Raw genomic sequence first — 16,184 nt, 5'->3', positions numbered from 1 at the left:
TTTTCATCTTCTATTGGTCTTTTGCTGCTCTCTGCTTGCTTCTTTGTAGTGTCATTGTTGCTCATCAATGTTCTCCCACTCCTTAATTGTATTGCCTTGCATTCTTCCTTAGGATTTGGGATTGTGTCACTCGGCAGTGAGCTTGAAGGTCTCTCAACAGAAATCTGCTTGGAGATTTGCCCAATCTGCCTCTCTAGGCTCTTCATGGAGGCTTCATGGTTCTTGGTTGTCATTTCCTGGTGTTTCCACATTTTGTCTATCAAAGTTTCCAAGTTAGTGAGTCTTTGAGATTCAGGTGATGCTTGTGGTGGGTTGTGAGATGTGGATGGTGGATGGTGGGCATTTTGGTTGGTGGGTTGATTATTGGATTGGTAATGGTTGGGGTTGGGGTAGTTGTTTTGAGGTTTTCTGTAAGGGTTTTGGTTAATTTGCTGCTGGTTGTGGTTTTGGTTGTTTCTTGAAGTGTTTTGGTTTGAGTTCCTCTGCCATGGTTGTTGGTTTTGGTTGTGATTGGCTCCCCATCTGAGGTTTGGGGGGTTCTTCCAAGATGGGTTGTATGTGTCACCATACACTTCATTCTGTCCAGAGTTTTGGTTATGCATGTACTGCACTTGCTCCTGTTGTTGCTCTTCTTGGCTTTCTTCATTCTGCACCCATACAGTTGATGGTTGGCTTGTGTTCACAGCTGCTACTTGAAGGCTATCAATCCTTTTGGCCATTTGTTCAAACTGTTGTTGAATTTGTTGCTGCATCATTTTGTTTTGAGCTAAGATTGAATCTACTCCTTCTAGCTCCATTACTCCTCTCCTTTGTGATGGTTGGCGATTTCTTTGATGAGCAAAGAAATATTGATTGTTAGCCACCATGTCCACAAGATTCTGGGCTTCCTCAGCAGTTTTTATCAGTTGTAGTGAACCTCCAGCAGAATGATCTAATGCCTCTTGAGATTTCAATGTCAGGCCTTCATAAAAATTTTGCAGCACGTCCCATTCATTGAACATCTCTGGAGGACACTTTCTGATAAGGCTTTGTACCTCTCCCATGCTTCATACAAGGATTCGGCATCTAATTGTGTGAATGTTTGCACCTCGGTTTTCAGCCTGATGACTCTTCTTAGAACGCAAGAAATGTAAATTGCAGAATCTTAAAGTGCAAGAAATGTAAATGGCTTGAATTGTAAAGGGAATTGGGAAATGGATTTGCAGAAATTAAACAAGAAAAAGAAAAATTCAACAAACAGGAATGTAAAAAATGGATTCAATTAAACCGGATCTTAAATGAAAATGAGAATAAGCTTGGTGTGACAACGAAACAAGGAAATTAAAATTGAAAGTTATAGATCTCAGGACTCAAGAGACTAGATAGCCAAGTCTAGATCTCACTGCCTTCCTATTCTTTTCACCTATCATCAATCAATCAAAACAATCAAAGCTATGCCCCAAATCATGAGATTGTGTTTCTTTCATAATATATGACAATTATAGCATAAAATCTCATGAAAGTGCATGAATTCATCCATGGTTGATTGAATCAAAGGAAACATGGAAATCTACCCTATTGGCTTGCTTATGGCTTAAGAAAGTGCATAAAATCAATTGAAAACAAAAGAAAAAGGCTAGTGAAACTAGGCTAAGATGACTTGTCATCAAGTGGGTCTGGAACTTCCAGTGGAGGAGAGAACTATTCCAATGGGAGTTAGAGTTGCTCAATCAACTTCATGACCGATTACGGGCTGTAAGATTAATGAGTGATAGAGAGGACTCAATTGTATAGAAATTTGGCAAAAAAAGGTATTTTTTCTACTAATTCTTTTGTGCAGGTGCTGCAGAAAGGGACTCTTCCAGAAGATATCACAAGTTACAGCTACACTAGCTCGATTTGGAGAGGCTTGGTTCCTCCAAGAGTTAAACTATTTATATGGTTTGTTTTAGTAGGCAGTGTCAACACAAAGGAGAGGCTGAGTAGACTGGGCATTATTAATCATAATGATAATATATGTGTATTGTGTAAAAAGGGTAGAGAATTTGTTCATCACTTGTTTTTTGCCTGTGAGTTTACATGGCAGGTATGGTGTGCTTGGTTGAAGTTTACTGATAGAGCATGGGCCATACCGGGGTCCATTAAAGAGTTCCTCAAGAGTTGGACTGGAGTACCAGGCGAAAAGTCGGAGCAAAAGAAATGGCTAATAGGATTTTGTGCAGTTATTTGGAACATTTGGTTGGAGCGGAATAGCAGAGTTTTTCAGAGCTCAGAAACAAGTGTTGAAGGTGTAAAGATTATGTCATTTTCGAGTTATAAGGAATGGGGTGGAGTTAATCCGTTTGGTTGTTGATGGCAATGCCGGAGATGACAACGGGTTATACTAGTTATGTGTGTTATGTCTTGTTTCTAGTGCGCTTAGTTCCACACTGCTCCACTTTATTGTGTTGAGCTTCTTTTGTTAAAAAAAAAAGGATCACTCGGGTCTCCTACCAATTAAATTATGTGGATACTTTCGATCAAGTTTTTGTCTAAAATTTTCAACGTCCATATATTCAAATGTCAAATTTGTACAATGATTTTGTGACGTGGTCTTATAATCTACTTAAATGTGGTGTGCATTTTTTCTTTGCATAGATTATTTTGAGTTGTGTTAATGTAAGATGCTTTTGCTATATCCTTATTTGATAAATGGTGATGATGGGCATGTTCAAAATTATGTGAATGTAATCTCTGATGTCTTGATTGAGCACCATCCAACAGACCTTAACTTTAGAGGTGGCAAGAATTCTCAACCACTGCCAGCTACTGCAATCACATGCAGACTGATAGGAATAAAATACACAATTTTCTACTTGTAAGAATTAGAGGAGCAACAATATCCACTCACAACAAGTATTAACACCAGCACAATAATACCCAATAGCAGCGGAAAAATCACATAAACCAGAAATTAGAAACACAAGCTAACACACCAAGATTTTTAACGTGAAAAACCTCCTCAATGAGAGAAGTAAAAATCACGAGTCACCAAGACCAGGAAATAGCTTCACTATGATGAAAAATAGAATACAAGAAAGTCACAAATTACTGCACAAAACGTGCATACAACAAGCCAAACAACCCAAGTTTCAAAGCTTTTAAAACAAGAACAAGAAGATGAAAATACCACAAAAATAGAGCTACTGTGCATGGACCACAAACTTGTTGGTGTTCAAACTCCCATTCTTCATCTGTTTTAGATTCTGGTTTTTGTGTAGAAAATACGGGTAAATGTAGATTTTTGACAAACAACAAATCCTTCATTTTGCCCTTCCATAGATAGTAATTAGTGCCATTCAAACTTATCATCCTAGTAGAATTATTTGCCTCCATCTTTCAAGCAAGTTATAACCAAATACCCAAAACTGAGCTCTGATGCCAATTGATAGGAATAAAACACACAATTTCCTACTTGCAAGAATTAGAGGAGCAACAATATCCACTCACAACAAGTATTAAGACCAGCACAATAATACCCATTAGCAGCGGAAAGATCACATAAATCAGAAATTAGAGACAAGCTAACACACCAAGATTTTTAACGTGGAAAACCTCCTCAATGAGAGAAGTAAAAACCACGAGTCACCAAGACCAGGAAATAGCTTCACTATGATGAAAAATAGGGTACAAAGAGTAACAAATTACTGCACAAAATGTGTATACAACAAGCCAAACAACCCAAGCTTCAAAGCTTTCAAAACAAGAACAAGAAGATGAAAATACAACAAAAATAGAGCTACTGTGCGTGACCAATATCTCCAGCTACAAACATCGAATCGAAGATCCGAACGGTGAAATCAAAGAAACCAGATGTGTAGAACACACTGTCCAAATTTGAGCTCGATCCAACAGTTAACGAATCTGCAGTGACCAATTTACAAAGACAGCTTTGTGTATGTGCGAAAATAACTTTCTCTCCTCTTTTCTCTCTAGTGTTTGGTGTTCTCCTTTCAAAATGACCTCTCTTTCAACTCTAACTCACCTCAGCCACTTCAACTATTTATGGGTTTGGATACTAATATTTGGGATTTTTCTCCACATAGGAAGGGAGCCCAAAAACTCAACACAGACAATGTCATTGTACATGCGGCGATATTGTTGGCGTCGCCCTCCTTTGAGCCACTAATATCCAACGCACTTTTGAAGCGTGCACAAACTCACTAGCGCCATGGCTACCCGAAGCAGCAGCATCAGTTACTCCTTGCTGTCAAGGTTGAGCTCGAGTAGTTCATCATATCCATCATCGATGACCCAAGCATCAGCAACGTCATGCGCGAAGCAAGTTTCTCTAGCCCACCATTAAAGCAACAATCGAATAGTTCCTCACCCAAAAGTGAAGGGTTTAGACAGTGGTGTTAAAAAATTAGGGATTGGGTGGTGGCTACAAAAAGTTTGGAAATCGGAGGAGGAGTAATTTAGATTAGGAAGGGTAGATTAAAAATTTTGAATAATTTTTTAGAATTTGGATAATTTTATCAACAAAAATTCATCTTTTATGTGTACAAAGTCAATTTAGTTTTTTTGGAAGTAAATTTCTCAATGTATTATATATTCATGGTCAAAAATGATAATTTACTCAAATTTTTATTAAAAATTAAACTTTTGTATTTTTAATATACTTTTTAAAAGTTTTCAATACAAAAAAAATGAAAAACTTATTATTTTTAATATTCTTAGTCAGATCTAATTTGGTAAAATTTTTTAAAGTGATTGCATTAAGAAATACAAGCATCTTACTCTACATTTGATAAATAAATAAAAAATCAATCATGTTAAGTGTACACTAAAATTAGTCACTAGTGTAGAATATATATTAAAATATAAAATACAGATTAAAATAAATTAAACTATATATGTATCTATACAAAAATACATAATGGCTAACTTTATTATACAAATGGTATTTTTTATTAAAAAGTTAGATATGTTTTTAAAAGAATCTAAGAATATACTTTTAAAAATTAGTTTACACTTGTACGATACGTTGCTGGTACGGGTTGATGGAAGGATCAGAGACTCGCCAGTTTTGGTGATGACGCGATCGAACCTTTGGAGGTATAGGTTAATGGATCTAAGAGGGAGGTGATACCTGCAAAAATACTTCGACGCTCAAGTTATAATGGGTCTAAGAAGTATAGGTTAATGGTGTGTAATGTACCTGGAAGAGCTTTAGACTCCCTTTTATATAGTTTTTCGTATTATCTTATTTTATCAGTTAGCCAGGATAAGGAAGATATTTGAATTTGAATGTTGGTTAGAGATTCTCGGTCTTCTGGCCTGTTTGGGCCGTAGAGACGATTTGGGCTCGAGAATCGGGTTGTCGTTGGGCAATTTGGAGCCCCAAACACCAGGTCCGGAACAGTTGTCCACAGATTGTGAGAGCATATTTGCTTGGTCTCATCGCTGGCTGGTGAGTTCGGTTCTCTGTAGTTTGGGAGTCCGTGATCTCGTGGTCAAGTGCTGGGCCGTCCCAGCATCTATTCGTTGCGTTTCTCAATGATGGGATTTTTTGTTATGCTTTCCAAGGCATCATAATGATGCTTAGTTGGAAAGATAGGTTGTCGTCTTTTTTCCAGTTTTACCCCTTGTCCCTCCATACCCCTTGTCCCTCCACATGTTCATTAAAACTTTGGGGGTTTTATTTCTCTTCTTTTATAACTGCCTTCTTCATTTCTCCATTTTTCTATTGCCTTTCTGCTCTCTTTTCTAATTCTCTGGGCATTTTTTGCTAGTTTCTGGCGCTGCTCTTTCGGATTAGTTGCCGTACTCCTTGTTGGTGCTGCATTTCCTTGCGCCCATCCTGTTTTGTCATTTTTCTTTGGTTTCTGAGAATAGGTTGGTGCCTTTCTTCAGCTTTTATATTTTTCACTTCGTTGTTTTTTTATACTATTTCATGCTTTTATTTTTGGGCTTTCTTTTGTGTTGTAGTAGTAAAATGGGGGGGGGGGGGGTTGCCACTATTTTGGTGTAGTATGAAATCTAGTAGGTTTTATGTTCTCTGTATTTCTGGGGAGTGGGTTGACGGTGGTGTCCCTTTTGGTTATAGGTATAATTTGGTAGAGGGCGGTTCAAAAAAATCCGGGTCTGCTTTTTCGGGCTAGGAGTATACCGGACCATTACCATTGGATGACCTCCAATGTTTTAGGTATACCTTCTAGATTGGGTGAGGGTGATCTTAAAAAACTTCGAGATGACAGGGCCGTATGCGGCGGAGGCAAGGCGGAACGTTAGTATGAACTCGTGTTTGCTGATGAGAACAAGAGGATATGCTACATTAACTTGCATTCCCTCCGAGTTCCCGAGTGTGGATTCACGAACCACTATTTACAAAGTTGGGGGTTTGGCCTCCCTTTTTGGTTTTCACCATGGCTCTTTTGAGTAGGGTTCTCGTGGAGCCGACCCAGTTGCATCCGAACAGCTGGGCGGCCATTTAGACGTTTGAGCTAGTATGTGACTTCTTGGAGATCTAGGCTCAAGTTGAGGTGTTTTTGTTTTTCTTTCTTTGTATTATTCTGCATAAGGAAGGGAAGAATCGGAAGGGCTATATCTCCTTCCGGTCTCAGTCGAATCGTCATATTTTCAGAGGATTCGTTCCACGGTTTTAAGGCAGAGTATTTCAAGGTTCGCCCCACCCGAGGTCATCACTCGTTTTGGTTGACCTTGGAGGGTGAGCACCGAATTGCTACTTATTGGAATTTCGGGGCGGGGCCTCCTATCTGACAAGGATAACTTATGGGGGTCTGACTCCTGAGAACAAAGATATCGCCGACATTTTATTGGCAAATTTCAGGGATAGGCCATTGAATCTTGGCTATGTGATGGGGGATCCTGAGGCGGGTAAATCTTATGTGGTAGGTTTTCCCCTTATTTTGAATTTCTAAGTTTGTGTTTTTGTTGCTTTTATTTCCGAGTTTGTAACTTGTGGTTTTTGCTTTGCTTTGTTTTTATAGTTGAGATGGCTGGCGGGCAAACGACTTTGGCGAGGTTGAAGTACTCTTTCCTTCGTGACTCAAAGACTGGGGGTGAGGGGGACTCGCTGTCAACTCCTTTGGTTGTTTCCCAGTTGGGTTTGCAAAGTGGTGTCTCAAGAGGTGGTTGTTGCCAGGGCAACTGGTGCCGATGCCGAGGTCATCGAGATCCCCGTCACTCAGTCCAGCAAGAAGCGGAAGAGGCTAGTTAAGGGTGGTGAGAATTTGGAAGAGGAGGTTAGTGTTACTTCTGTGATAGATAAGGATTTTGAGGCTCTAGCCTTCATTGACAAGCATCTCCTTTCGGGTACCGAGGAGTTCTTCTATCATTGCAACCTTGCAGGCCAGGCCAAGTCTGTTTATCGGGCTCTTCTCTACTCTACTGCCATTATGCAGAAGATGGAACCGATGCTGACCCAAGTGCTCCTTCTAGATGGCAAGTTTTGCCATTCTCAGGCAGAGGACGGTACGCTTAAGAGCAGCTGGAGGATGTTGATACTGCTTGGTAGAAAGCTGCGAAGGATGCTAAGGAGGTTAGTTCAGAGATCCTATGTCTTTTCGAGTGGGAGACCGAGCTTGTCTCACAGCTTGCTCGAACTCGAAAGTAGGCTGGCAATGCTGAGCTAGAGGTGTCTTCCGCTTGTTCCGAGGTGGAATCACTAAAGACCGAGGTTGCGTAGCTAAAGAAGGATAAAGAAGGCCTACTCGTCGACGCCAAAGATGCTATTCCGGGGATCGAGGAAGCTTTGAAAGCCCAAGTTCAGGTGTTGTCTCCCGATGTGGATGTGTCGGTGTTAGGGGCCTTCTGAACCGTGAAGGACGGGGAGATTGTTGACTTAGAGTAATTTTTACTTTTATGTTTTGTAAAGAATTGTTTATGTTTGTAAGTCGTTTGTTCGACATGTATACACTGCCTTGGTGGCCTTTTAGGCCGTTCATTATGAACTTTGTTTGGGCCTCTTGGTGGGTCAGATTTCATGCTTATTTTGTTTTTGGATATCCGTTTTATTGGCCTCGGGAGTGATCGGTCCCGGGGTGGCTGTTTTGTTCGTACTGTTTTCATTTGGCAAAAATGTAAAAAATAAGGAAAGGCTGGAAAAAACAAATTAACATGAACATGACAATCGAAAAAATAAAAGAAATACAAAATCTGTAAATAAACCTTAAAATTTGCTAGAGTTATCAACTCGGTAGAGTTCGCCTATGAGTAGTAACGCCATATGTTCGCAGCATTCCATGACCTTAGTAGCTCGGTGCCATTAAATCGTTCCAGCTTGTATGCTCCCTTCCTGATTACAGACTTAACTCGGTAGGGTCTTTCTAGTTGGGAGTTAGCTTTCCTTCTTCCGGGGTAGGGGGCAATGTCTTTGCGTCATAATACCAGATCTCCTTGTTTGGAATTCCGTTTTACCACTTTTTGGCTATATCTCAAGCTTACCTTTTGTTTTAAGGTGAGTTCTTGTAGGCGGGCTATGCTTCTAACTTCATCTACGAGATCTCGTTCTGCGGCTTCGTCATGTTCTCTGACGGTCCTTCAAGGGATGGGTTCTCCAACCTCAACGGGAATAACGGCTTCTAGGCCATATGTTAGCCTGAAGGGGGCTTCCTGGTCGAGCTCTGGGGAGATGTTTGGTACGACCAGAGTATGGAGTCGAGCTTGTAAGCTCGAAGTCCTTTGGCTTCGTCTAGCCTTTTCTTGAGCACTTTTAGGATGACTTTGTTGGCTGTCTCTACTTGGCTATTGATTTGTGGATGTTCCACTGAGCTAAACTTCTGTGAGATGCCAAATCCTTCCAGGAACTCCCTGAAGCGCTTATTATCAAACTGGGTCCCATTATCTGAGATCACGATCTCTGGGATCCCGAACCAGGTTATGACTTGACTCTAAAATAATTTTTGGCATTGAGTGGCTATGATTATGGCTAGTGCTTCAGTCTCGATCCACTTGGTGTAATAATCGATAGCCACTATGAAAAATTTGAGTTGCCCGAGAGCCGTGGGAAAGGGGCCTACGAAGTCAATTTCCTAAATTCTGAAAGGGCGTTCTGCCGTTAGCATACTGAGCTGATGCGGGGCCACTTGGTAGAGGTCAGCGTGCACTTGGCACTATCTACAGCTTTTGACTAGTTGGAGGACATCTTTGATGATGGTAGGCCAAAAGTATCCAGCTCGGATAACTTTCTAGGCTAGAGTCTTGCCTCTAACATGGTGGCCGCAACATCCTTCGTGAATTTCACGAAGTATGTAGTCCGTTTGACCGAGCTTTATGCACTTGAGGAGGGGTTGGGACAGTCCTCTCTTATATAACTGTCCTACTATTGTGGTGTACTTTGTGGCATCCCGCTTCAAATATTTTGCCTCTTTCGGGTCTTCGGGCAAGTCTCCGGTGGTGAGGTACCTGAGAATCAAATAAGTCCAAGAGTGGTGACTGGACAAGGGCAAGTTTGTCAAGTAGGTGTCCGTGATGGAAGGTGTTTTTATGACTTCTTGGATTAATGAACGGTTTCTTGAGCATGACTTGGTGCTTGCCAGTTTGGAGAGCAGGTCAGCTCTTGCGCTCTTTTCCCTGGGAATGTGCTGGATAGTCACCCTATTGAATTCGGCGATTAGTTCCTTAACCTTAGATAGGTATTGTTGTAGCACAAGGTTCTGTGTTTGATAGTGTCCGTTAATTTAAGAACTGACTATCTTGGAGTCGTTGTAAACTCGACTTGGTTGTTGGAGACTGAAAATTCGTACCGAATTAATTATTCAATAGTAATGCTGTTCTTATTTTCTAATATTACTCCTGTCCTGCCAAATTCAAATAAAGTAAATATCAATAAATAGAGTTGAGAAGAAATATACAAAAGTGTATATTGATTTGGCTAACAAGGTCTATACTGAGTCTCCAACCGACTTGAAAGTTTCATTATTTGAATAAGTATTTACAAGATATTTTTTATTCAAGTTTTCTTCAATTAAGATAATTTGAATCACAACTTATTTAAGAATTTTCAGATATTATTGCATAAATTTTTTTTAGGTTAAATTTGACTCAAATCAACTAAAATGATCTAAAAACTTTAGATATTTTTCAAGTTTTTTTGGTTTAAGTTTGGTCACGAATGTATTATATACTACAAAGAATAATAAATGTATATAAAACATTTGTAACTTCTAAAATCCTTATTTTAAGAAATATCAAAGATAAAAACTATTTTAGATTGTATTTGTAAATTTGGTGTGTAATAAACAACTAAGATTACAAAAATATTATATTAACTTTTCTGATTTGGGGATAGCTTATTACAATGAAAAAAGAATAAAAAGAATAAACAATACTTGAAAACAAATGAGTAGTATTTTGTTACAATGCAAACTTCTTATCCTTTACAGGTTCCTTGACATGTATTTAATATGCTGCTTGGCAAATGAATATTGAAAACATTTTCTTTCTTCGCAATCAACTTGATTTCTTGAAATGTGCAAGCCGGAAGTACAAATACAGCCTCTCTAATAAAGAGCTTTTAGTAACCTTTTCTACACTTCTAGCATATGAGTGAGAAATTTTTTCTTTTAAACATTTTAGCTTGTTGAGCACGTTTATAATTTGGAACCAAAATATATCCTTGAATTTGAATATTTTTCTAAGGTGTAGGAGTTTTTTATATCTTACTTATATGATCTATGAATCATTATGTGGCTGATTTTTATTTATATGGAAAAAATATTGGTGTTTTTGTTAGAAATGAAATTATTTGGTGTAATTACAGATATGTGAATTTTGTAGGTGAAAAATCAACAAGTAAGGGCGTGTTAGACACGTGGTAATATCTTGATCAACACGTGGAGACGTGTTGAACATGTGACACCATCTTAACCAACACGTGAGGACGTGTTGCAACACGTAAAGAGCGTATTGAATAATTTCTACAATACTGTAATATACTTCAAATGTCAATATTCAACCAAAACATAATCTTTATTTCCATATTAAAAATAATTTCTGTCATTTTGTCGTAGCTTCTAAAATAAGTACTAAACTCAAACTTACATCCTGAGGTGTTTGAGCATTAAATATAGCATTTTCAAGCCTTATACCTTTTTGGTTTGCAGTAAATTACTTAGAGAAATATTCTCTAGTACTTCAGAAATTGAGCAAATTAAATCATTAGTAATGAATTAATTAATGAAATTATAAGATTATATTTGTCATTTGTTAATCATTAAAATTTAATCTAAAATGTGAAACTAATAATGAACGCTTAGAAAATTTCGAACAAAACTTTGTTAGTTCTTCTAGGATTGATTTGACTCATATATACCATTATACCGTGAAAGAAAGAGTCATTTGTGTGTTGAAAATTGGTTTAATTATTCTGTTGGTTTTTATAATTTTACAAAATTTTTAATTAGATCTTTATACTTTTTTAATTGAATTTTTATACTATTTTTAATTTTGTAATTATGTCATTTCTATATCAAAAATGTTAAAATTAACATAATATTTCTTCTAAATATATACCGTCAAATATATAGTTAGCTTTTTAATTATAAAACTTAATTTATCAAAAAATATTAAATTAACTCCAATATTTTTTATACTAGAAATGTCCTAATTATAAAATTAAAAGTAGTATAAGAATTTAATTAAAAAAATATATAAAAATCTAATTAAAAATTTTAATAAAACTATAAGAACAAAATAATTAAACTTTGAAAATTTCGATATATTTTATTCCTTGAACTAGATAGAAGGTACGCTTGCATTTTGGTTGTAGATTACTTTTTTCCTTCGAGGCAGTTTCATATTGTTGTGTGTACAAGAAGAGAAAAACATTTGGCTTGTTGAGCACGTTCATAAATATTTGAAGCCAAAACTATCCGATTTTTATGTAACACTATTTCTAAGGTCAATTTCCACGTGTTCTTCCATTTTTTAGGTAGACAAGAATCTCAAAAGCTTATTCTAAAGTTTTGATTGTGTAGTAGTTTTGTTCAAATCTCATTTTTATCTAGTTTGTTTTTAACAATTTAGAAAAAAATTAAGTAATTTAAAACACTTGAATAAATTATTAGATAAAAATTAATATATGTTTTAAATCATATTTATTTTTGTTAATTCTCAAAACTCAATCTAAGATATATGGAGTTAAAAATATTCTAATTTTCTGATGATGATAAACCAAATATAATTCTAAAATTGTATTGATTCCGGGAAATAATAAACATTAACAATAAAGATCTTCAATATATATGATATCTCAAAGTAGAAAAAATTGAATAAAATATTAGAAAATCTCAGCACAAGTACTTATAGAACTAATATGAGCAATATAACATAGGAAACTTATCACGTATTCCATTGTATTTTAGGAAAACATTTTGTTCCATTCCATTTTCACCATTTAGATTTAATATAAAAGAATATGAACGGCGCAGATTCTAGTTACACAACTGTTGTGGACTGCAATGGAAAATAGTGCATGGTGGGGATGTCACTGTTCCACCCCTTGGTCCAACTTGATTGGAAGGTAGCTTTGTGTGGGTATTTACTTGACCGTAAATGGATTAATAAATATGTTTCTTCTTTTAAAGTGTTTGTTTTTGATAGGATGACTAATTTGAATGTAGAGTAATATCCTAAATTAATTCCTACAAAATTTATAGTTGGATATTTTAATTTTTAATAAATTTTAATTATTAAATTAGTTTCTAAATTTTTATTTTGTTAGACAAATCAATTCTCACATTAAATTATTTGTTTAAATAAAGGAAATAATCTTTGAATTTTAATTTTTTTTAGATTAATATGTTTTTATTAAATGAATGATACAGACTGACTAATTTTTTTTTTTTATTAAAAATTGACGTAAAAATTGATATGTTTATCAAAATTAAAGATTAACGATTAATTTGGTGATTCAAATTTATTAAGGGTTAAATTGTCCAACTAAAAATATTTTTGGTGATTGATTTGGTATATTACTCTTGAATGTATTGATAGGATGAAAATCTAGATGAGTAAAAAGATGATATATGCATGGATTATTATCTGTGTCAATATTTTTTTTTAAATATATATTATGTAATATACTAAAATAATCTTTTAGGATTAATTTTAGAAAGATTAAGATATTTTTTGCTAATTAATACTTTTTTAAGGATTAAGATTCTTTAAGTGCTATAGAAATTAAAATTTGATTGTAAAATGACTAAAGTAGTCTGTTTATTGATTTTAAAAACACCAAAATACCATTTTAATAAAGCTTGGTTTTTACATCATAACTATTTTAGATGAGATTTCATGCTCTCAATAATTTAATTTTCCTCTAAAATATTATCATTATCATTATTATTGTTATTCATCTAATATTTAGTAATTACAGTAATAATTAATTTCTTAATTAATAATATTAAAAAAAAATTTAATCATTCATATATATAATTTACTTATTTTTATTAATTTCTTATATATATATATACTAGTTCTACCCGTGTCAAGCACGAGAACATAGTAGCAAAGATCTTGAATCGTGAATCACAAGATGCTGGTGGGATGAAACTAAACAATAACACGTTCGCAACAAATAATTACAGATTTAAAGGGAATAACACCTTCAAAGCAAGGCAAGAGAGCTGAACAACGAAGATTTTGGTCACTACCGAACGGCAGGAAGTAAATTGACAAAAACCTCTCGGTAGACAACATTAATAGTATGATTTGAGACTATACCACTAGAATCAACAACCAAGATCTTGAGGCCCAAGGCACTGTTGACTCAAGAGAGTGCAACATAAAGCTGACCATGTGTGAAAATTGGCGTTGAAAGATACACACCAACATTTGATAGTGTCTGTCCTTGAGACTTATTTATGGTCATTGCAAAGTAAAGTAGAATTGGAAACTGTCTTCGGGTAAACTTGATTGGTAATGTTTCATTATTAGGGACCATATTCATTCTAGGAATAAATACAACATGACCAACATTACGACCCGATAATATGACGCACTTAATATATGATCACCAAGTTGCCTAACTTGCATCTGTGTACTGTTGCACAATCCATTAGATTGGTCAATATTACAAAGAAGCATGACAGGGACACCAATTTTAAGAACTAACCTGTGTTGTGGAATACCAGAATACCAGAACAATTCAATGCATTCAACGACTCTGTGCTCATCGTGTATAATTCAGATTCTAAGTGACCATCTTCGTTCAATAGTGTGTCAGAACTCAGATAAACCTTTTCATTGCCAGGGAGTAAAGACATGACATGATTGTTAACTTTCATGACAACATCAAGTGTCGGTGCCAATATACTTCTGTCCTTAAAATAGTCCACGCTAGAAATATGCAGTAACACATCAGGATAAACGAACAACACCAGATCGTGAAGAGCTGGTAACTCAATATCCAATAGCAATTTGTCCGGTATCCTAATCACTGATTCGCCATCTATACTGTCTCCTAATAACCCATCACCTAACTGAAGCAGCCAGTCAGCAAATTTCTTTAACTCCACACTGCGGTGATCTTGCGGGCCCCACACAGCCTCATGTTTTCGGTTAATTACAACACCTGGCAAGACTGCCACAAGTACAAACAATTCATACATGCATGAACAATATCCTCTCGAGAACCATGAGGAATGACAGGCAATATCTGACGAAAATCACCTCCAAGAACAACAACTTTTCCACCAAACAGGGCATCAGGCTTAGATCCATGATTAAAACGAAGAACATCTTTAGGGCACTTGTCAAGTGCTTCGTAGAAAAATTTGTTTAACATAGGTGCCTCATCCCATATAATTAATTTTAAAGATGAAATAAGATGTGCCAAAGGCATGCCCTGTCTTATATTACATATGGAATCTTGGTTAACACTAAGCAGAACCTTAAATCGTGAATGAGCAGTTCGGCCATTTGGTAACAATAATGTTGCAATTTCGCTAGATGCAACGTTGAGAACAATTTGACCTTTCGACCTTATCGAAGTGGATAGTGAATTCCAAAGAAAAGTCTTCCCAGTTCCACCATATCCATACACAAAGAAAAATCCACCCATGTCACGGCTGACTGCATTAAAGATTGTATCGTACGCAACACGCTAGTTTTGATTTAAGCGGGAAACTAAATCGACAGAAATAGTTGCCAACTCGTTCTTATTGAAATTGAGCTCATCAAGGAACACCGTGTCACGAGGCTCTACGGAATCCAGCAAATCCGGAAACGGCAGGTCGCTAAATTCTTTTAGGGTCCTACCATTCAACTGCAACAATTCTTCAATCTTGGCGAGAGTGGTGGACATGATCTCGTTAGCGAAACGCTCGAAACCTAAATCCACAACAGAAAAGATGAATGTAACAAAACACTTTGGCACGATAATAAAATTTAACTCGGAAAAAACACAAGAAACAATTAATAAAAAGATTTTTTTTTACAATCAAATGTGAATTTAGCATTAGAAAAATATAATGGTGCCAACTAACGCAAATTTTACTTGGAATCTATCTGTTGTCAAACATTATGTCATCTGCACAATATTTCCAACATTGTTCTCAAACGATATCAGGGCGAATAATGTTATTCGACATCAAAAGCATCGCAAAGAACCTCCTGATATAAGATGGTGACGCCCATGAACTGGCTTCATTTATTGCATCAATGAATTTTTTATCATCTTGCAAAAGCCCGATAGCATAACATGCTTGTTTGTATGTGTCATGGACAACTCCATCAACGGACTGAATATCAGCAAATGTCTGACACCCTTTTTGATAATTCAATAACATATGAAGATAGTACTCCTCTCTGTGAGACTGAGGAATATGGATGAGACGACCGATCACATGACCTTGCTTCCGAGGCTTCCAAATATGTCCCTGCTTATCCCAAACAAAATACGACGGCATCTCCGCGAAAGTCAGCCTACGGGCAGCATCAAATTTGTTGTTAACCTCCATCCATCCAATAAACATATTATCTTTTGATTCTGCACTCTCAATTACATTTTCAATAAGCTGATGATCTTCGTATAAAATATTTTGCTCATTCAGCAGATGGAATGGTAGGCGAATGACGTTAGGCTCTTTGAATTGAATCTCAAAACCAAAGAGCCTCCAAGAATCCTCGCACGTAGATATATATCGACAATCATAGTAATTTTGAATTTCATCCACAGTAACAACCGAATCATTTGAATT

At 36.3% G+C, this 16,184-nt stretch overlaps 1 protein-coding gene across 1 annotated transcript; it reads right to left on the bottom strand.

The window, feature by feature from the left end:
• On the bottom strand, positions 9,171 to 15,046 carry LOC107633289. Its single transcript, XM_016336931.1, has 4 exons — positions 14,656 to 15,046; positions 14,099 to 14,566; positions 9,776 to 9,782; positions 9,171 to 9,387 (listed from the first exon to the last, which is right to left on the bottom strand). Exons 1-4 carry the CDS (start codon positions 15,044 to 15,046, stop codon positions 9,171 to 9,173), a joined length of 1,083 nt encoding a protein of 360 aa, XP_016192417.1.

The sequence above is a fragment of the Arachis ipaensis genome, chromosome B03, assembly GCF_000816755.2.
Source record: "Arachis ipaensis cultivar K30076 chromosome B03, Araip1.1, whole genome shotgun sequence".
NCBI lineage: Eukaryota > Viridiplantae > Streptophyta > Magnoliopsida > Fabales > Fabaceae > Arachis > Arachis ipaensis.
The sequence above is the reverse complement of the archived record's forward strand: the minus strand, read 5'-3'. Positions and strand labels throughout refer to the sequence as shown.

What these genes read in the sequence shown, in the direction of transcription:
- LOC107633289 (XM_016336931.1), bottom strand. Translation starts at nt 15,046, where the DNA reads ATGGGTGGATTTTTCTTTGTGTATGGATATGGTGGAACTGGGAAGACT. An exon ending in AAAAGTTGTTGTTCTTGGAG is followed by an intron (nt 14,567 to 14,655) that starts GTGATTTTCGTC and finishes TACTTGTGGCAG; the next exon opens with TCTTGCCAGGTGTTGTAATT.